The sequence below is a fragment of the Chinchilla lanigera genome, unplaced genomic scaffold (assembly GCF_000276665.1).
Source record: "Chinchilla lanigera isolate Chin_1 unplaced genomic scaffold, ChiLan1.0 scaffold00054, whole genome shotgun sequence".
NCBI lineage: Eukaryota > Metazoa > Chordata > Mammalia > Rodentia > Chinchillidae > Chinchilla > Chinchilla lanigera.
Genome location: NW_004955455.1, coordinates 8,591,874 through 8,612,970, shown reverse-complemented (window position 1 = coordinate 8,612,970; position 21,097 = coordinate 8,591,874). Strand labels below are relative to the sequence as shown.

Here is a 21,097-nt window from a genome sequence, read left to right as displayed (position 1 = left end):
AAAAAAAAAAGAAGAGGAGAGGAAAAGAAAGAAAAAGTGGAATAAGAATATGTAACAAATTTGTACGTATCCAGCAAAACTAAATATTTACTACTTAGCTGAGGAGATAAGGAATGGAACAAGGTGGTATGAGTGTACCATGGAAAGTCTTCAATAAATAGTAGTTCCTATTATTCTTTTTTTTTGTGGGGAGGTACCAGGAATTGAACCCAGGACTTCACATTTGCCAGGCAGGCTCTGCACCACTGAGCTAAATCCCTGACCCCAGAGATTATTCTTGACATTACTATTATTTTCTTTTTTAAAGCCCTATTATCTTTGTTTGTTTCTTTTTGGTTTTTTTGAGACAGGGTCTTGCTATGAAATTCAGACTGGCCTTGAGCTCACTATGTAGCCTAGGCTGGCCTCAAACTCACAGCGATCCTCCTGCCTCAGCTCCCAAGTGTTAGGATTACAGGCCTGTTCCACCACGCCTGGCCACATTACTATTATTTTCTAAATACTTCTTTTCTTCATGTATTTGGAATCTGAAATAAGAATAGCTAAGCTAGAGTAATTTACAGGATGGTGTGAAATAATGAAATGAAGTTAACCAGAATAAAGGAGAAAAACATGTGAGCCAAATATTAATGAGTATTTATTGTTTGTATTACATGTAAGCACAACTGTCATCTCCACCTGGCAAATAATGGACTATTGTGGGCCAGGTACTATTTTGGTTTCAGGTATTCAAGTGAACAAAACATATATGATGGCTGACATTGAGGAGTTTTCAAATAATGAGTTGTGAGAGGAAAAATGATGAAGTTTAACAAGGTTTCTGAAAGAATGAGAAGTCCCAGAAAAGGCCTCATTGGTGTCTGGCCTATCTATCAGTGTGATAAATGTGCACTGTGGGAATAAACACCTAATTTCCACACATTCCACAGTTCGAGCTTCTGTGTGCCAACCTGGTGCTTCTGCATCCTGTTTTGGTACAACCCACAAATCTTCCGGGCTCCACTTCCACACGGGTGGAGAAAGGATTAGACCAGAATTCTTCAACAGTTGTTGCAAGGCATCGGAAAAGCTGGATATGTGTGAGCAGGGAAGGCAGGGAAAATATTTTCAGGATGCATTGAATAACTTTGCCCATCTATGCTATCTAGCTGCCGACTGCTGAAGAGAAGCAATGAAAGAGGAACTGACAATGTCTGAAGTTCAAGTCGAAAGGAAGAGCTTTACTTTTGTAGACTGTACTCAAATCCAAGTATATTAGTTCTTTTAGGCATAAATAAAAAGCCAAATGGCTAGCTTAAAGATGATACTCAAGTTGATTTAAATCACCACTGTAGGTGGCCCTGAATCTTACCCATTTAGGAATTCGGACAGAGCAGTGGTTTTCAACTGAAGATTTTGCTCTCAAGGGGGGCATCTGGCACTGTATGGAGACTGGGAATGGTACTGGTCTTGATTGGGTATTCAGAACAGGAATAGGGATGCTGCTCAGCATTCTACAAAGCATCGGACATCCCCCACACAAAGAATTACCAGTTCCAGATGTTTCAAGGTTGAGAAGTCCCGATTTAGAACTGTTTCCCTTATTATGCAAATATCTGAAGCCACATCTCCAGGGTTTAAAGTTCCTCTTCGAAAATTGTTGCTCCTGCCCACTTCCAATCGTGTGGAGAATGGACTAGACCGGGATTCTCTATCAACGATCTGCAGCTGCACAACACTGCCGACCGATCGTGGCAGGATCTGCCCTGGTCCAAAAAGGCTACTAGGGAGTCAGTAGCAGGAATGGTTTGATCCAGATCCTGGTTGTCACCGTCTACCCCTACTGCAGAGCCAATGGTAGAGGCTTGGTTGTGGTCTGAACCATTTGAGGTAGCTGGAGCAGGGAGAGTGAGGTTGGTGGTGGGTAGATCGAGCTTTTCAAGTTGAGGTATGGGGCCAAAGAACAAAACCAGAGCCCTATTTTACTGGCTTCGCTATGTTTTCCGTTGTAGTGCTGAACGCGGATGGCACTGGGTGGACTTTTGACCCATTCTTGCTTGACCTCGTCCCCCCCCAGCGGCGTGTAGTGGTTCGCTCTCCGCACTTCCCCGTTTGGGGCAGTTGGGCCCGCAGAAGTCGGTTGGGGAGCTGTCAGCGCGGGCGCCAGAGCGAGCCCGTCGGGGCGCGGGGTGGGCGCGGCCGACCCGGTCCCCGACCCGGCCGGCGGCCCCACACCTCGCGCTCCCACACGCGGCCCCCTCAGCTGCCGGGCCGCGAACCAAGCCGCTTGCCTGTCCGTCCGCTGCCCTCATCTTTTCTCCCGCCGGCCGCGGAGACCCCGCTGGGGCTGAGGCTTCTGCGAGGCGGGTGGCCAGGGCCAGCCGCTCTCTTAGCCATGTCCTCGGCCCAGGACGCCAGCAGCAACTTTCCCCTGCACCTCCTGGTCTGGAACAACGACTACCGGCAGCTGGAGAAGGTGCTGCGCGGCCAGGTGAGGTGCGGGCGGAGGGAGTCGCGGAGGTCCTTTCGTGCCCCTGAGCCCATTTTCCGGCCTCTGCTCCGGGGCCCCCGTAAGCCCCTTTGACTGTGCAGTCGCGGGACAGTAATGATAACAGGACGCATGTCGAGTGCTTCCTGTATGTCGGGCCCTGTTGCCAGGGCTTTTTGTAGATCGTCCCTTTAACCTTCCCAGTAGTACAAGGAAGCCGGTACTATTATTCCACTTCACAGGGAAGGAAACTGAGGCTCTCAGATGGTCCCTCGCCTTTGTGGGAGGCCGCCCGCGTAATTAATACTAAGATGGCAATTTTAGTTCAGGCAGGCCAGCTCCAGAATGCACAGTCTTAAACACTGTTAAGCTCCACTACCTCGAAGTCTAAGACCAACACCTGCCCTCGTACTCCACCCGTCGTTGTTGTGCAGAAGGGCTTGGTCGGTTTTAGAATCCGGGTTCTAACTTCCCTGTGACCTTGGGTGAGACGTTTTGGTTCTGGGACCCACATGAACTTATCCGTGGAATGAGGATGTTGGTAGGGATGTGGGTAAACCCAGCACAGTATTGGACTGTATCGACAGATCTGGGTTGGGGCCTAGGAATCCGCATTGAACAAGCTCCCCACGGAGGCTGATACATAGTAAAATTTAAGAATTGCTGCTCCTTCAAAACCTCTTCTTGTCTTTCTAAAGTGTTTTGATTCTTTGTCTTGTATTTATTACCATCTCTTTAAAGCTGTAAAGTGGTTCTCAGTTGGAGGCCTTCCCCCCATGTACCCTTGGCAATGTATGAAGACATTTTTGGTTAAGTGGGGAGTGGGTGCCGCTGGCATCTAGTGGCTAGAGGCCAGGGATCCAGCTTGACTTTCTATGATAGATGAGACAGCCACCCACCACAGAGAACCATTTGGCTCCAAATGTCATAGTGTCTTGGTTGAAAAACCTTGCTTTAAAGGCATCCCAGCAATTCTAGGAAGTATTGGTGCCCTCAAGTTACAAACTAACAGATTTAGCAAACAGGATAAGGATTTGTAGTTATTCTTCATATCTGGTTTAATTATATGGTTAGCTTCATCCATTTTATTCAGTGTGTTAAAGACTACTTTTAAATAGCTCAGAATTGATTCTGTAATTGTCAAGAAATGTCAGAGGAAACAGAGCCTTGGTTCTTTTTGACTGGCAAAAATTGAGGAAGGTCAGCGTCACAGTGTTTGAACAGTTACTGCTAAGTGCGTGCTTGCAGCCTGCCCTATTTAAGTTCGTTATCAACTGGGAGTCAAAAATCTTTGTTTTTTAAATTTCAAAAGAAACTTCTGACAGAACAGCTTTTTAAGTGTCATTCTTCTTAATTAGCTGGTATGTAATTATTTAAGAGTTAAGGAAATATGAGACATGACCAGACAAAATGATTCACCATTAGGTATCCCAGTATACCTGATGACTTAATCCTGTATTGCCACATGGCTCAGAGGCATTCTGTCTACCATTTTACTCTTAGCTGTATTGGTAGGTCTCATGCAGGATGTTTTTTAAATGACTGGTTCTGTTTTGTAGAGTTCTTGTCTTCTATTTGCAGCTATATTTCTCAGCGATGTGGCTGACTAGTTTGTGCAATATTGAGAGAAAATACAAAGTCACAGAGTTAAAATCCCCTTTGATATAAAGTTTCTTTTTTTTGTCTTTTTTGAGACAAGGTCTCGCTGTGGAGTTCAGGCTGGCTTGAGCTCACTTTGTAGCCCAGGCTGGTCTCGAACTTGCAAAGATCCTCTTGCCTCAGCCTCCCGAGTGCTGGGATTATAGGTGTGTGCCACCACTCCCGGCTTGATATAAAGTTTCATCATTAAACTGTATGCTTTCTATCCTAATTTATGAAAACAGTGGGCTTTCTATTCATTGGAGGTAATGAATTTAAATGTTTGATAAGGACAGAGTCTTGGTTTATAATCCAAAGTGTGACATAGTTCTCTTTTTTCTGCAAACTGAGATAAAAGTATCCATTGAAAGCTCTTGGCACTTTTTACCTTGAAAAGTTCAAGGACATTTGTGATTAGAATTTGGGTGTTTAAAAACTTGCAGCAGACTTTTCTGGAATATATTTTAGATCCTTAATGCACTTGACTGTCATGGAGTTTGAAGTTTGAGGAAGTATACCTGCTAAGTTTTTGGCTTGGACTTACTCAGGTACTACTGTGGATTATTTCATAGTACTGTATACCATTTACCTCGGAGGAGGAGACAAGTAGCGTGTACTCACAAAAAACACCTGGGAAAGCTCGACTATTACAACCATTGGAGAGGCCCAGACCTGGCAGTTCTATAGGACTCTGTGTTTAGCTGATGCTCTTCTGTCATCATCTTGAAATTCTTAACTGTTTTTGAATATGGGGCACTTTGCGTTTTCATTTTTTGCTGGGCCCACCCAATTATGTAACTGTTTCAGGGTCATGATGTTAATATTTGATATCATTAAAATATTGAACTACATTAAATATATAGCAGGAAACATTTTGTTGCCTTCATATGTATCTAGGTCCTCAGCAGCATATATCTGTGGCCTGGAGGCTGTGGGGTTTAATGGCCAGCACTGATGCTGATTAAGTTGTGAGCTTGGGGCTGTATTTATCTTTGCTGAATTGTTTCATCACCTGTGAATTGGGGAGAGTGACACTGGATGCTTACTCTTATGGGGTACAGTGCTAATATTTTACATTGCAATCTTTTTTTTTTTTGGTACTGGGAATCCAACTTACGACCTTGCGCTTGCCAGGCAGGCACTTGTGCCACTGAGCTATATCCCCGGCCTGCAATCTTAGATTTAATTCTTACACCTCTTTTCTGGAGGTGGGGTGCTACTGAAATTTCATCTTATGGATGAGGAAACTAGGTGAAGAGAAGCTCTGTTGCATGCTAAATTAGTGCCTGAGCTGTGATTTGAACCCTGAAAGTCAAACTCCATCCAAATCCTGTACTCTTCTTTCTTAGTCTTTTTGTTTTGTTTTGTTTTGCTTTGTTTTGTTTAGACAGAGTCTTTATGTAGTTCAGATGGGCCCCGAACTCACTATGTAGCCCAGGATACCCACTTGTGGCAATTCTTCCTCAGTCACCCAAGTGCTGAGAAAACAGACGTGTGCCATCACATCTGGCCTCAAATTCTGTATTCTTAACCTCTCAGCTGTTATTTTGGTAAAAATGTCTCCATTTCAGGATTGTGAATAATACAGGAAGATAATGAATCTGAATGTGCAGTTGCATAGTAAATGGAGCGATACCATTTAACAGTAGCTCCTGTTGTTTTTATTATGATCAACATTTATAAATCTGGGGATTTAGCATTTTTTATGTATGTTCTAGTTTTTCTATAAGGAACATATATTGGTTGCATAACTAAGAAAAAAAAATGCTGTAACCTCAGCAATAAAACTGGCTGTTTCCCATAATGTTTTGTTTGCCAGTAAGTTTCTGCTGTCTACTTTATTCCTTCCATCACACACGGGAGACTTGAAGCAGGCATGCTAGTAGCTGTAAGAATTTAATTTTGTTCCAGGAATTGCTACAGCACAAGAAGAATTGAATTTATCCAGACAAAGAGGATAAGCACGTTTCATCCCCAACCCCACAGTCTTGCCAATAGCCAGCGTTGGTGTAACTGCCAACTATGAGATTGTTTCAGGCCTCCAACACTTAACCCAGGAGAAGCACTTGATAAAGTGCCTCTTAACCCATCAGCTTTTTAATGTTCAGTGGGGCCTTGAGGTTAGTTGTTGAAGTTAAAACTATTTGTGTTCTGCTTATGTCATTTTGTTGGAGCGGTCTGTTAAAGTCCTTTGGCCTTAGTGATGCTGGGGAAATGAGTGAACGTTTACAGGGACAAATGCAAAGATGGGTCCATGCATCTTAGACAGCTCAGAGAGAACTCTGAGCCCAAGCAGGTAAGCCCTGACTAGGCTAACCTTTTGGAGCTTTCAATGATACAAACAGCCCTCTGTGGCACCCGTGTCATAGGTTCGCCACTACTGCTGTAGGCACACATGCCCTCTTTAAAAGCCAGTAGGTAAAAACCACATCATCCGGGCAAGAGGAGGAGGACATTCTAGGGAGCAGCAATATCTGGGGACTGACAGGGAACCACTTTGGGGTTCTACTGAATGCCGTGGCAGGCCAGTTGAGGCCACTGGGCACACATTCCAGTTGATGCCCATTGGCTGAAAGCCAGTTGTGAGCCATCCAAGATGATGCACCTGGAGGCTGCTCTCAGGGTATTTCCCCTTGGCCATGGGACTTGGGCTTGCCTTGGGAAACTGTCCAACACTGACGTGAGGAAGGGACACAGCCATGGAGGGCCGCAGCAGTCTGAGAGTGAAGAGGAGTAAGGGTGTTACTCTGCTGAGAAAAAGGAGGGGTGTCTTAGCAGCGTCTTGCTGGAGGCCAGCAGAGGTAACAGTGATAGTTTACAGAGCACTTAATGTGTGGTTCCTGAGGCTAGTGGGGAAGCTGGAAATGGGACCTGCACTGTTCGGCTCTGCAGCTTGTCCTCAGAGCTCAGAGCCATTTGCTGTCTGCAGAGGACAGCAGAGTGGTAAAAAGGCTTTTGAGCAAGAAAAATAGACGAGCTTAAGTTAGCAAGCAAGAAAAAAGATGTGCAGAAATCTTACTCCTTGACATCTTTTGACACATTCATAGTTATGGTTAAGGGGAGGGTATTTTTAATTGGATACAGCACATTGCTGAAGAAGCTTAAAGGAAAAACCTAAATGATTGACTTGAAAAGCAAATTGCAGTTCAGTGTGGAAAGCCTTGGGCCCTCTGAACTAATAGTGTTAATTGATGATCCTAAATCCCACTATTAACTGCAATGAAATTTGAACTTTTAGAAAGAGTGACAGCTAATATGAAACTCCATACGTGGGTGTATGCTAATAAGAGCTAACTCTTCTCAGTGCTCACTGTGGCATCAAGCATTGTGCCAAGTTCAGGCCTTACCCTTATAACAGCTAACTGTAAGGTAAGGTGTTTTTTTGTCGTTCTTACTTTACGAGCGAGCAAATTGAAGTTCAAGAGAAATTAAGTAGCTTGCCAAATGGTAAAACAATATATGGATAATAGTTTCATGTATTGTATAAACATACGTTGTTTTTTTCAACATCTTTATTGAGACACGGTTCACTCATCATATAATCTACCTATTTAAAGTATACTAAAGATTTTTAGTATATTCACTGAGTTATGTAACCATAACTTCTGTCAAATTCTGGAACATTTCCCCAAAAGAAATCCCCATATCCTTAACTGTCATTTCCCATTTCCCCCAGACCCTTCAGCTTCAAGCGACCACCAGTATACTTTCTTTGTAGATTTGTCTACCCTGAACATTTCATGTTAATATAATCATATAATATGTAGCCTTTGTGTGTGTTTTCTTTCACTTAGCCTTATGTTATGGCATGTATTCTCCATTCCTTTTTGTGACTGATTAATATTCCATTATATGTATATACTACATTTTGTTTACCCATTTGTCATTTGGTGGACAATTGGGTTTTTTCTGTTTTTTTTTTTTTGTTGTTGTTGTTGTTGTTGTTTTCTCCCCCAGTACCGGGAATCAAACTCACAACCTTGCACTTGCCAGGCAGGCACTGTGCTGCTGAGCTAAATCTCCAGCCCCTCTGTTTTGGTTTTTATGAATAGTGCTGCTATGCACATTTGTTGATAAGTTTTTACATGGTATATGTTTTCATTTCTCTTGTGTATATACCGTGGAGAGGAATTACTAGATTGTATGGTCATTCTATATTTAATTTTTTGATGAACGGTTGTTTTCTTAGTTCTGTACTATTTTATATTCCCACCAGCAGTGCACAAGGGTTCCTGTTTTTCCACATGTCAACACTTGTTACTGTGTCTGCTAGTTTGTAACCATTGTAGTGGGTGTGCAATGATTTCTCCTTTTGGTTTTAATTTGAAATTTGAAATTCCCTAATGATTTGTGATGTTATACATGTTTTCATGTACTTTTTGTCAACTTACATGCCTTTTTTTTGGTCTTTTTGAGACAAGGTCTCACTATGTAGTTCAGGCTGATCTTGAACTCACTTTGTAGCCCAGGCTGGCCTTGAACTTGCAATGATCCTCCTGCCTCAGCCTCCCGAGTGCTGGCATTAGAGGCCTGCACCACCACACTCGGCCACATGCCTTTTTTTTTTTAAAGAAATAGCTATGCAAATTCTTTGCCCATTTTAAAATTGAGTTATTTGACTTTTTATTACTGAACTGTAAAGGTTCTTCATATATTCTGGTTACTAGGCCCTAGCATGATATGCTAATAATTTCTCCCATTCTGTGGATTGCCTTTTTGCTCTCTTTGGGGTATCATTTCAAACATAAAGTTTTTAATTTTGATGAAGTCCAACTTACCTATATTTTTGTTATGTAATCTTCCATTGTTATAGTTAAGAAGGCTGTGGTCATGAAGATGTACTCCTATGTTCTTTTTTTTTCCCCTATGTTTTCTTCTGATAGCTTTTATCATTTTGACTTTTCCTTTGGGCTTATGATCCATTTTGAGCCAATTTTCATGTATAGTATGTATGAGACTTTATTATTTTGCATATGAATGTCCAGTTGTTTAAGACTCTTTTGTTGAAAGGACTATTTTTTCCCCAAATTTGGCACCTTTGTTGAAAATTTATTATCCATAAATGTGTGGATTTTTTTCAGGACCCTTAAGTTCTATTCCATCGACAAAATGACTCTTTATGCCAGTACAGCGTCTTGATTGCTATAACTTTGTGTAATAAATTTTGAAATTTGGAAGTGTGCATACTTGACCTTTGTCTTACCTTAATTTTTTCTTTTTTTTGAGACAGGGTATGTAGTTCAGGCTGGCCTCAAACTTGCAGCAATCCTGATCCTCCTACCTCAGCGTCCCTAGTGCTAAGATTATGGATGTCACCACCATGCCTGGCTGCCTTGGTTTTTATGATTCTGTGTTCTCTGTATTTCCATATAAATTTTAGGGTCAAGTTATCAATTTCTCTAAAAAGCCAGGAATTGAATCTAAACCTCAGTTTGGATGCCATCTTAATAGTCTGTGGAGTAATGAATGTAGATGTTTCTACATTTATTTAGATTGTTCTTTAATTCATTTCAATATGCCTTATGGCAGTAATCCCAGCATTCAGGAGGCTGAGGCAGGAGGATTACCCTGAGTTTGTGGCCTCATGGCCAGCCTGGGCTACATAGTGAGTTTGAAGCTAGCCTGAACTACATAGCAAGACTGTCTCCAAAAGACAAACAACAACAAAAAAAGTGTTAGAGTTTTCAGAGTATAAAGTTTTGTATGTCTTTTGTTCAATTTATTCCAAAGTGTTTATTCTTTTTGATACTACTAGAAGTGGAATTCTTTTCTTTTGCAGTACTAGAGATTGAACCCAGAGCTTCTTATATGCTAAGCAAGAGCCAGCCGTACCACTGAGCTACACCTCCAGCCTGGCATTATTTTCTTAATTTCATTTTTCTGTTCATAGGATAAATCTCATTTGTTTATAGTGTGTAGTAGCCATGCTTATGTTGCTGAATTTGATTTGGTAGTATATTATTGAAGATTTTTGCATCCATATTTATTAGAGATATTTATTTGTGGTTTTCTTATGTTTGTCATCAGGAGAATACTGGGCTCATACAATAAGTTGGAAACTTTCCCTTCCTCTTCTGTTTCTTGAAAGAATTAGTGAGGATTTGGTATTCTTTAAATATGTGATAGAATTCATCAGTGAACACATCTGGGCCTGCTTCTTTAGGTAGGGAGTTATTAAATTATTCATTTAATCTCTATACTTGCTACAGAGATTCTTATTCAGATTCTTGCTTCTTCACCACCATGCCTAGCTGTTTTGGTTTTTCTAGGTAAGGTCTCACTATCCTGAGCTTGGCTCTAACTCATGATTCTCCTGCTTCAGCCTCCCAGAATGCTAGGATTAGAGGCCTGTGTCACCATGCCCAGTTCATCCTTTGCTTCTAAATCACATTGTCACCATAACATAATATAGTATTTTTTCTCAGCTTCTCATATAAGTGAATATAAGTATAGAATTTTTTCTCAGCTTCTCAGATAAGCCTGTGGCTTATATGTCTTTTCCTGTGTTCCAAAATAGAAAAAAGTTAACTTAATCTATTTAGCTTTTACTTATACATACCTGAGAGTTGTACAGGAGTTTGAGTATTAATCTTTAGTCTAAGTTACTACTTTTATTCCAGAGTGTGAATTGCAGTAGAGTTTCTTCTTTCATATGATTAATATTAAGTACCTCTTATATGGGAGGCAATGTGCTAAACCTAGTACCTTTTATTTAGACTGAATTTGTATGCTTAGTTTATATAATACAATGTAGGATGATAAAGAGTTTGCTAAAAGAAAAAAAAAAGAGTTTGCTAATTATTTCTTTCTTGCTAAGCTTCAACTTCAACTTTCTTTCCCCCAAATAAGACCTAGCTGGAAAATAATCAGCTTTGAAAAGTAGAGATCAAAAATGCCAGCCCCTTGTCCAGGCATGGTGGCACACACCTGTAACCCCAGCACTTGAGAGGCTGACATAGGATTGCCACAAGTTCAAGGCCAGCCTTGGCTACATAGCGAGACCCTATCTCAAAACCTCCCTACAAAAACCAAAGCCAGGCCCAGTGAGCCTATCCTTGCCTTACCTGGCATCACCATTGTCTTGCTTGGGTACCACTCGTAAGGCAGGGAAGACAAACAGGCTGATTGGGGCTGGTGTTTTTGATCTCTAGTTTTCAAGCCTGCTTACTTTCTAAGTAGGTCTTATTTTCTGGGAAACACAGTAATTCATAGCCTTGTTCTTTTTCAGAAAACAACTACTTAATACGTTAGAGGTAGGGTTACAGAAACTAGAAAATATAATATTAGGGTTCTATCTTTTGGAATTCTCAATCTCTTTGGTATGATGGACAAGCCATACCCTTGAGAAGAGACAGGGAATCGCTGGAGGTAATGTGGACCATGTGCCAGGAGGTATGATGGCACAGTAGTCTTCTCTTATCCGAGATTTCACTCTCTGAGCTTTCAGTTAACCATGACCAACTACAATCTGAAAATACTAAGTAAGCAATTCACGAGTTTTAAATTGTGTGTCATTCTGCATAGCATGGTGAATTCTTACACTGTCCTGCTCTGTCCTGCCAAGGCATGAATCATCCCTTTGTCCAGTGTATCCATGCTGTCCATGCTAACCACCATAGTGGTCACTTTGGTTATCAGATCCACTGGTGGAGTATCACAGTGCTTATATTCCAAGTGTCTCTTATTTTACTTAATAATGTCCCCAAACCACAAGAGTAGTGATTTGGGAAATCAGATGTCAGTGAGAAACCATAAGGTGTTTCCTTCAAATACAAAGGTGAAGATTCTTGCCTTCATCATAAGTGTGTGTGTCTGTGTGTACACGTGTTCGTGTCGATTCAGTGCTGCTCTTAGTTTGAAGCATCCACTGGGTGTCTGGCAGTGTGTCCTCCATGGATGTGGGGTGGCTGCTGTATTTCAGGACCAAGGAGAACAATGAGGCCTTTGGTTGGTCCAGGAGGCTTTGTGTTCAGCCTCCAGAATGTTTTAAACCCCCTATATTATTCCTTGATAACATTTCTTATCTTCACCACACAATTTTTAGCAAAACAAGGAGCTTTGATAGCTGTGGGATTGTACCTCCCTTCTTAAGTGCCATGTGTATCAGTCTTCAGAAACTGCAGGTAGTTCCTGTATAACCTCCAGCATCCCAAACCAAGTAAAAGCACCTTTCCCAGGAAATGTTACGGTATTTAAAAGGTTTTACATTCTAAAAGTCTTGCGGCAGTCCATTGTGTCCTTGGAAGAACTCTCAGAGACGAGTTTTTCAGGTTGTGCCCAGCCATTGAGACTTGCAGCAGAGAGACTGCTGCTTGGCTCTGGAGACTCAATGCAGTGCCGAGAGGACGACCTGAAAGCAGCATAGGAACGAAGAGATGAAAGCCAAGGGTGTCTGTTTAGAACAGGGAAGAAACCCCCCAGGGATGACTGGAAATAAAGTATATGTTTTTATATTTCTCTACAAAAGTATCCACATATGTGCCTCACGATCACACCCCTTGTCCGTAAGACATGCAGATGCTGCTGGATGTTGTATGTTACTTCAGAGGACTCGGAACCCAATGCATAATCCTGGAAGAGGGGTTTTGGTGCAAATCCAGCTAGACAATATAACTTTTATTCTGGTCTAAATTGTCTTCTGTGTGCTTTCAGTTTTGATTAAAGTTCTGCACTTCCCGTTCTAGACTTGAATGCTGATACGTGCTTGAGAAATTCCCCACATTGTGTGTAAGAAGGCAGTTGCTTTTCATGGAAGCCTAGACTCAGAGTGCTGTTGAGAGCCTCAGGTTGTGTCATATGATCTGAGGCAATGGTCATATTTATTTATTAGGTACTTAACTTTATAGAAAAGGAACTCATAACTTTAACATTTTTTAATGAAAAAAAGGAATTCAGTAACTTGTCTTAATTGATAGCCCCCAGATTCATATTTTACCTATGCCCACATACCTTTTTACATGTTTCTGTAATTAATTAAAACACTACTTTTTACTTTTTATACTTAACATAGCTCTCAAACACGTCTTCATGTTCTTATATAATTATGAGAATTACGTAAATGCCAATGTGTGCTTCACAGGATGTGGAGGCTCTGGATCCACGAGGCAGAACATTACTGCACCTTGCAGTTTCTTTGGGACATTTGGAATCTGCTCGAGTCTTGCTCCGACATAAAGCAGATGTGACTAAAGAAAACGGCCAGGGATGGACAGGCAAGTGTACTAGTAGCATGGTTTAAAGTTGTTCATTTCAGTTTCTCTGAGAAAGACTAGTTTCAGTTGTGATCTTCCTCCCAGCCAGCTGTTTCTCTCTTGGGACAGGGATGGGGCAAGAAGATGGGAGCTGGGGATGCTGGCTTGTCTGCCGCACAGTGGCTCAAATTCTTGATGGGGTGATTCCTTTTCAGAAATGGCCCTCACGTGAACCACTCACCATACATGTATGTGGAAGCCAGTTTTACTCTGGGAACGTGGTGGAAATGTCACCGAACCCATCAAGATAGGCAAAAGTAAAAAAAAAAAATTGATAGAAATAGTCTCTTCTGGTGAAATCCAAGCATTTCACTGTTTTGCACACTCTCTTACGATTAATTTTGTGTTGACTGACCAAAGATTCTCATAAGTGCAAGTCCTGGCCACCAGATCTACATGCAGCCACAGCATGGGACCTCACAGTTAAAGCCAGCTCTGAAAACACTGTCAGGCCTTCAGAACCAGTACTGGAAGGGTGGAGTGGGTGGGAAAGGTTTGATCAAGAGGCTAAGTATGCTTTGTTTTCTTTTCTTTTTATTCAGCGAAAAGCTAGTGATCAGAAGTGGTGCTCATACCCAATAGCATCTCCCTCTTTACAGCAAATAAATTGGTTTTTGATCTGTGCAGATACTTTGCAGAGTGGCCTTGGTAAGAAAGCATGAAAATACTTGGTGATTAAATTTCCCCTTTTGGTTTTCCAGTTTTACATGAGGCTGTGAGCACTGGGGATCCTGAGATGGTGTACACAGTTCTTCAACACCGAGACTACCATAACACGTCCATGGCTCTCGAGGGAGTTCCCGAGCTGCTACATAAAATTCTCGAGGTACTTCTAAAACTACGCATGCGATACTTTAGGCTGAATACTGATATAATAGCTAGGACATAGTTTGACATCCTTGGGTACCTTCCGTAGAGTTTCACGAGTACTGAATATATTTTGATTGCCAGATAACACTATTTCTTGCTTGTCCACCTTGTTGAAATATGGGGGCTCTTAAAAATTATGTTTCTTGTCACTGGGCTACATTTCTAAGGGCTTTTTAAAAATTATAATTTAGCTGGGCATGGTGGCACATGCCTATAATCCCAGCACTCAGGAGGCTGAGGCAGGAAGATAGTTGTGAGTTCTGGGCTAGCCTGGGCTACAAAGTGAGTTCGAGGCCAGCCTGAACTGCATAGTGAGACCCTGTCTCAAAAAGACCAAAAAAAAAAAAAATTATAATTTAAGGAATATAGATGTTTTCTTAAAAGTGCCTGTTTTCTTAAAAGTAGCACCCTGCACAGAGGTAATCAGAAGGAAATGGTGCTGCGCATGATTTACTGGGAAGGCATCTTCAGGGCCGGCTGAGGCCCAGAGGTCTGCGTGCGACTTCTGTTTGCCACCTTTGTCATTTCTACCCATAAGTGTTTCACAACATCTAATCCACTGGATTAATTTGTTTGTGGTTACTGGCTTTTGTGCAGCTCGTCTGTCCTATGAATTAAAGTGTAGGCTCTATAATTCTTGCAGGCCTTTCTTAAAACAAGTTTACTTCTAGGCTCATGGATGAGGATTGCATTCTTCTAATATGCTTTGTTATTTGAAAACTATTTTGTCAGTCAACCAAGTACAGTATTCTGAGGGCTGTAGGAGACAAGAAAGTAGCAGTAGTGCAGTTTTCACTGTTATTTGTTCTGCACTTAAACATGGATGTGAGTTCCCCCAAAGAGTAATTCCTAAGATACCGGTAGTTAAAATATCTTTACAACTTTAGTTAAAGCACAGTTCTTGAAAAACATTAATAGTTCTACGGAGAAAAAGAACAACTTTGTTATAAGAAAGATAATCATTGTTCATTATTTGAGCAATCTTTAAAAAATATGCCGGGCATGGTGGCACACACCTGTAATCCCAGCACTTGGGAGGCTGAGGCAAGAGGGCTGTTGCAAGTTTGAGGCTAGCCTGGGCTACAAAGTGAGCTCAAAGCCAGCCTGAACTGCAGAGTGAGGCCCTGTCTCAAAAAGACAAAAATAAATAAATAAATAAAAAATAAAAAATATTTTATGATACTTAAGCAAAATGATACCTGAGATACTATTCATTTCCCATGTACTACAGTAAATACTATAAAATATGAGATAGTTGTATGCATTGTTTTAAAAATAAATGTGTATTTAGGAGTATGCAAAGGTCACATAGATTTATTGTTTTATTTAATGTACTCCAGGAAGAGCCGAAAACATCATTTGCCTATTTGACTAGGTAAAAAGTAACTTATTTAACATGAGATCACCCTTTATTTTAAAAATTCGGTAGAAAAGATTTTCTTTTTAACCTGCGTTGATCCATAGCAGTGGATTGCACTGATTTGTATTCTCTGCTTAAAGTAATAGAGAGCTCATCAGTGCCTTGTGTACTTAGCGCTGCTGTTACATGTTTCAACAGCGTCTCCTTATAGCATGTCAGTCGACCTCCCCCACTTCCTTCGTTTTTTCTAGGGATTGAACCCAGGGCCTTTGTACTGACTACCCCTCTAGTCTCCCTTCTTTCTTCCTGAGATAGGGTCTCACTAAATTGCCCAGGCTGGGCTTGAACTTGAGATTTCCCTGCCTCAGCCTCCTAGAGTGCTGGGATGCAGGCATGCACCACTACACCCACCATATGCAGCCTTTTGTATCAGCTACCTCTTGAAAGCTATTGCAGCTCATCACTGGAATCCTGGCCAGTTTCACTCCAGGGTAGATTTCTGTCTTTCCTGCTCTGCACTCCTGTAGAAACCACAGTAAAACCTTGCGGGTACGAGGGAACAAAAACAGCTGGTAGAGCAAAACTTTAAAAAAGCCAAATTCTAAAGGTTTAAAAGGAAATTGGGGCAAAATCTTGTTAACTGTAGAGAAAATCCAATTTCTTAGACATGATGTCCAGCAGTCTCATTTTTGGTGGCCCAGTAAATATGCAGGACTTCCTAGCACACAGTCGGGTTGCCCACAGAATGGACAGCTGACATTCCTTCTCTTCGTTGAGGATCGAGCATAACCCTCACTGTATAGCAGCCCTTAAGCCCATCTTTCAAGGTTTATATTTCTGTTACTTCTAGGAACCTTACTAAACTCCCAAATCAAATTTTTTATTCCTTTTCAACCCCGTCACTTTCTGTTAACTTTCCTGTGTAGATAGATTTTATTTCAAGGTAAAATAACTGCTTCAATAAAAAGTAAGTATTTATTTAGTAGATTTGTACTTTGTTTCCTCTTATTTTTTCTATTCTCCTTTAATTTTTTAAAAAGCTATATTAATCCTTCCTCTGTTTATGTTAGTTAATAGTGCCAAGTTAGTGAAACCTTTGTCTGTCCTTTAGGCTCCAGACTTCTACGTGCAGATGAAATGGGAGTTCACCAGCTGGGGTGAGTGGATGTAGCCTTGTCATTTATTTCTGTTTCCAGACTTACTTAGCCTGCATATAGGTTTATTTTCCTTTGTAAAAGTTTCATGTATTTTTAAAAAAATCTATATCTAGGAAATGCAAAGAGAAAAACAAGGAAAAACAGTCATCTCTAGTCTTACTTTGTTTTCTTTCCAGTTTTTCTCCCCAAGCATTGCCCCCTAAACTTGTATAAATACACTGTGTGGACAGTTTTGTCTCCTTTTATTGCTCACGTGTATCCATTTCATTAATTTTTGTTTTGTTTTTATTTATTTATTTTTGGTTTTGTTTTGTTTTTTGGTACCGGGAATCGAACTCAGGACCCTGCGCTTGCCAGGCAGTCGCTTGTGCTGCTGAGCTATATCCCCGGCCCTGTATTTTTTGTTTTTTTTGAGACAGGGTCTTGCTGTTTAGTTCAGGCTGGCCTTGAACTCACTTATGTAGATGAGGCCAGCCTCAAACTCACAGCAATCCTCCTGTCAGCCTCTCAAGTGCTGGGATTACAGGCGTGCGCCACCACACCCGGCTCTGGCTTTGTTTTTAAAGAAATGGGGTCTAGTTTGAACTCCTGGGCTCAAGTAATCTTCCCATCTCAGCCTCCTGAGTAGCTGGGGACTATGAGCCATATCACCGTGCCTGGCCGTCTTGCTAGCTTTTTAAATAGCCCTTTAAATTGCTAAAATTTTAGTAAATAGACTTCCTATAATTTATTCATTTTCTTATGGGATTCAGTTTAATTCTTTCAAACTTGTTATTCTGGGGAAGATGAGGCAAATATTGGAATGACTTGTTTTTTACAAAATGGATATATTTCTCCAAAGTGTTATGTAAGGTAATTGACTAATAGTATATTTTCATAGGTGGTCTACTTTTACTTGCCAGTTAACAATATAACACCTGGCTCCCGGGGTTTCAGCCATTTTTATTTACGGATTTCTTTTTTCAGGCAAGAAGTCATATTTGTAGGGAAAGAGTTAGTTAAATGAAGTAAGAAGTATAGAAAAGAACATTAGATTTTTCAGAGAAACTAAAGAATTCTTTTCTAATGCAAATAGTCCCTCTGAATTCAGGTTTTGTTGAGAAGTAGAATGTTTTAGACATCTGATCCTCTGAGTGGTGGATGTGACAATAAGCCAGATGGCAAGAATCGTGCATGTGAACGAGAAGGGCCAGATGGCAAATACTCAGCCCTCGTGGGGATCAGTCAGTGGGTTCTATTCAGGATCAAGAATACTCTTGAGAAATTCGTTTAGAGTTCTCTGAGAAATTGGACAGAAGGTCCATTTTTAAAAATTGATTTATTTTTTTGGTGCTGGGAATGGAACTCAGGGCCTTCAGCATACAAAGCCCTCACTGTACCACTGAGGTATAGATCCAGCCCCTCTATTTATTTATTTATGTCTTTTTGAGGCAGGGTCTCACTGTGCAGTTCAGACTGGCCTTGAACTCATTTTGTAGCCCAGGCTGGCCTCGAACTTGAAGTGATCCTCCTGCCTTGGCCTCCTAAGGCAGGAGGGATTACAGGCATGCGCTGCCACACCTGGCTTCTCCATTTTTATTTCAAAGGTGACTTCTCATATATTAAATGTGGGACCCAAGTGTGGGAGTCCAGTTGTATTTGATAGTCACAGCCTTGCCACTGCCCTCCTTCTGAAGTCAGAATTCTGAGTTCCTGGCCTGGGGTTTTTCTGCTTGGCCTGGGTTTTTCTCAGTCATGCACTTCTCTCCTGCAGTGCCCTTGGTTTCCCGAATATGCCCAAACGATGTTTGTCGAATTTGGAAAAGTGGTGCCAAACTGCGTGTTGATATCACATTGCTGGGATTTGAAAATATGAGCTGGATAAGAGGGAGACGTAGTTTTATATTTAAAGGAGAAGGTAAGTTGATTCCATTGTCGTAATCACAGTTTTAGCTAAATTATAGAGTGAATTTTAACCTTCAAAATGGCTTCACATTTATATACTTTATCTGTGTGATCCTATCTGGGGCACCTGTATTTGGTTATTCTTACTAGTTTTTCAACTCCATATCTTAGTTTTTGCCTGGTTAATTGTCTTGCACATATCATTTACCACCCATTCTGCTAGCCTTGTGACATATGAAATAGCTTATGTTCCTTATGGTCCTGAGCCTTTGAATATATTTCTGTCGTATATTTCTGTATGTTTCCTCCATAATTAGGCATGATCCTGCAAAGGGAGGATAAGAAATGGTATTGCTCACTCCATGTAGTAGGCAAATGATTTATATTAACTCTGTAATATATTTTATAAAGGTCATAGAAAAAAATGTGTTGCTAATAAAGAATGCAAGTTATTTTTGAAAATCTGCATCTTTGGGCAACATGAGGTTTGGAAAGCTGGCTAGATAATCCCTGTGCAAATAAATAGGTAATGAATAGTAAATAATACTCTAGGGGTTTTTTTTGGTTTTTTTTTTTTTTTTGGTTTTTTTCTCCGGTACTGGGAACCGAACTCACGACCTTGAGCTTGCCAGGCAGGCGCTTTTGCCGCTGAGCTAAATCCCCAGCCCCTAATACTCTAGGTTTTATCAGACAAAACCAAAGCAAAACTGTGAAAGATGTGTGATGTATTTTAACATATGAAACTTCCTTCTTTGCATCTCCCTTGCATTGTGCTAACAGACAACTGGGCAGAGTTGATGGAAGTCAACCATGATGATAAAGTGGTCACTACAGAACATTTTGATCTTTCCCAAGAAATGGAGCGCCTCACACTGGACTTGATGAAGCCGAAAAGCAGGGAAGTTGAGAGGCGGCTCACAAATCCAGTCATTAACACCAGCCTTGATACTAAAAATATTGCTTTTGAAAGGTATGAATTTAGACTCCATGTTTGAATGTCCACTCCCTATACTGACATCTTTAGAGACATGTATATATTAACTGGAAATTATGGATGGATTAGAATTTCTTTCTACTATTATATAAACAGTAGTGGGTTGTTTTTTTTGTTTTTTCTTCTAGTGGGTTTTAAGATTTATCTCTCCTCTAACCAGATATAAACCATAGCTGATGTCTTACATTGCCTATCATTTTTATAGCACATTGGTTAAACCTTGGAGAAATGTCTTCATATTCTTTTACATGGGCCCTACCTAGTGGATTTTATTTGTATTTTATTCTAGTTATGGTATTTTTGGATCCACAATACTCCTTAGTCCCAAACTGTGGAGCTGTGAGTTTCTGGAAGCAAGAATTGACCCTGTATTGAGTTTGGTTGTACTAATATTAATCAGTCAAATTTGTACTTACTATATAGTTAAATATGGCTCTTTTTCCCACTTGTGAGGCCTGATAGTTTAGAACGAGAGTGGAGAGGGGTTCAGTTCTGTTCCAGTCTGTATGAGGAGAATTCTGTGCCTTAATTCATCCAGATGAGAACACTATCCCTGGTTCTCTACCGTTGGGTTATGCAGAGGGTATGGAGGCCTTTGAGTGTAAGGGATGTAGAAGCTGTCACAGTACTTCTGTAATGGAATACACTGAACTGAGGGAATCCATAATTGTCCTTAGTATTTGCCTAGGATGTCACATCCAGCTCTGTAAACCAAAGTAGCATAACTTGAGCTGAAATGGACACTATTATCCTGGATTTAGATGTTCTTTTTCTCTTCATGAATATGCTGGCATCTTTTAAAATTTTTCTCTTCTTTATTTTTGATATAAAATTAGTTTTTAAAAATCTAAGAAGGGCTGGGGATTTAGCTCAGTGGCGTAGCACCTGCCTGGCAAGCATGAGGTCCTGAGTTCGATTCCTGGTACCCAAAAAGTAAAAAACTGAAAAGCTGGGTGTGGTGGCACATACCTGTAATCCCAGAACTGTGGGAGGCTGAGGCAGGAGGTTTATAAATTTGAACCCAGCCTGAGCAATTTAGCAAGACCCTGTCTGAAACAAAAATGAAAAGGAAAAGGTTGGGAATGTAGCTCAGTGCAAAAGCCCTGGGTTTAATCCCCACTGTCAAAAAACAACAAAACAACAACCAAAAAAAAAAACAATTAACAAAAAACCCTTTGACATTTCTGTTTAGTGAAACATATAACTTAAGTGGCCTTTTCTTCTAAGTAGAATTAGTTATCTGTTAGTGGCAGAAGGAAACACCAAACCCCCCAGCCTATGTGGGGTCCAGCGGCTGCTTCTACTTAAGTAGGAACAGTAGTGTCCCCTGATGCAGGGAAGTCCTCTCTCTCAAGCCGCCTCCCACCAGTCTTACCAGTTGACAGCTGTTGTCCCCCAGGGGCAATGAGGTGTAGGTGCCTTTACCTGGGAGAGTCTTGGAAAGCGAGGCATCAGCATGAGCCTCTGCAGGCCGTG

General features: G+C 41.0%; 2 protein-coding genes across 3 annotated transcripts in view; one reads left to right on the top strand and one right to left on the bottom strand.

The window, feature by feature from the left end:
* Git2 (G protein-coupled receptor kinase interacting ArfGAP 2) overlaps positions 1-1,753 on the bottom strand; it is a 58,310-nt gene extending 56,557 nt beyond the window's left edge. Inside the window, exon 1 of the mRNA XM_005396437.2 lies at positions 1,531-1,753. The gene's annotated coding sequence lies outside the window, so the exon portion shown is untranslated. The remainder of the gene's footprint in view (positions 1-1,530) is intronic.
* A 339-nt stretch (positions 1,754-2,092) lies between these two features.
* Positions 2,093-21,097, top strand: part of Ankrd13a (ankyrin repeat domain 13A) — a 34,473-nt gene continuing 15,468 nt past the window's right edge. For both annotated transcript variants that reach the window (XM_005396429.2, XM_005396430.2), the window contains exons 1-6: positions 2,093-2,470; positions 13,185-13,317; positions 14,058-14,182; positions 16,698-16,743; positions 18,497-18,640; positions 19,408-19,597. In XM_005396429.2, the coding sequence (XP_005396486.1) occupies positions 2,375-2,470; positions 13,185-13,317; positions 14,058-14,182; positions 16,698-16,743; positions 18,497-18,640; positions 19,408-19,597 (734 nt within the window). In that variant the 5' untranslated portion in view covers positions 2,093-2,374. The remainder of the gene's footprint in view (positions 2,471-13,184; positions 13,318-14,057; positions 14,183-16,697; positions 16,744-18,496; positions 18,641-19,407; positions 19,598-21,097) is intronic.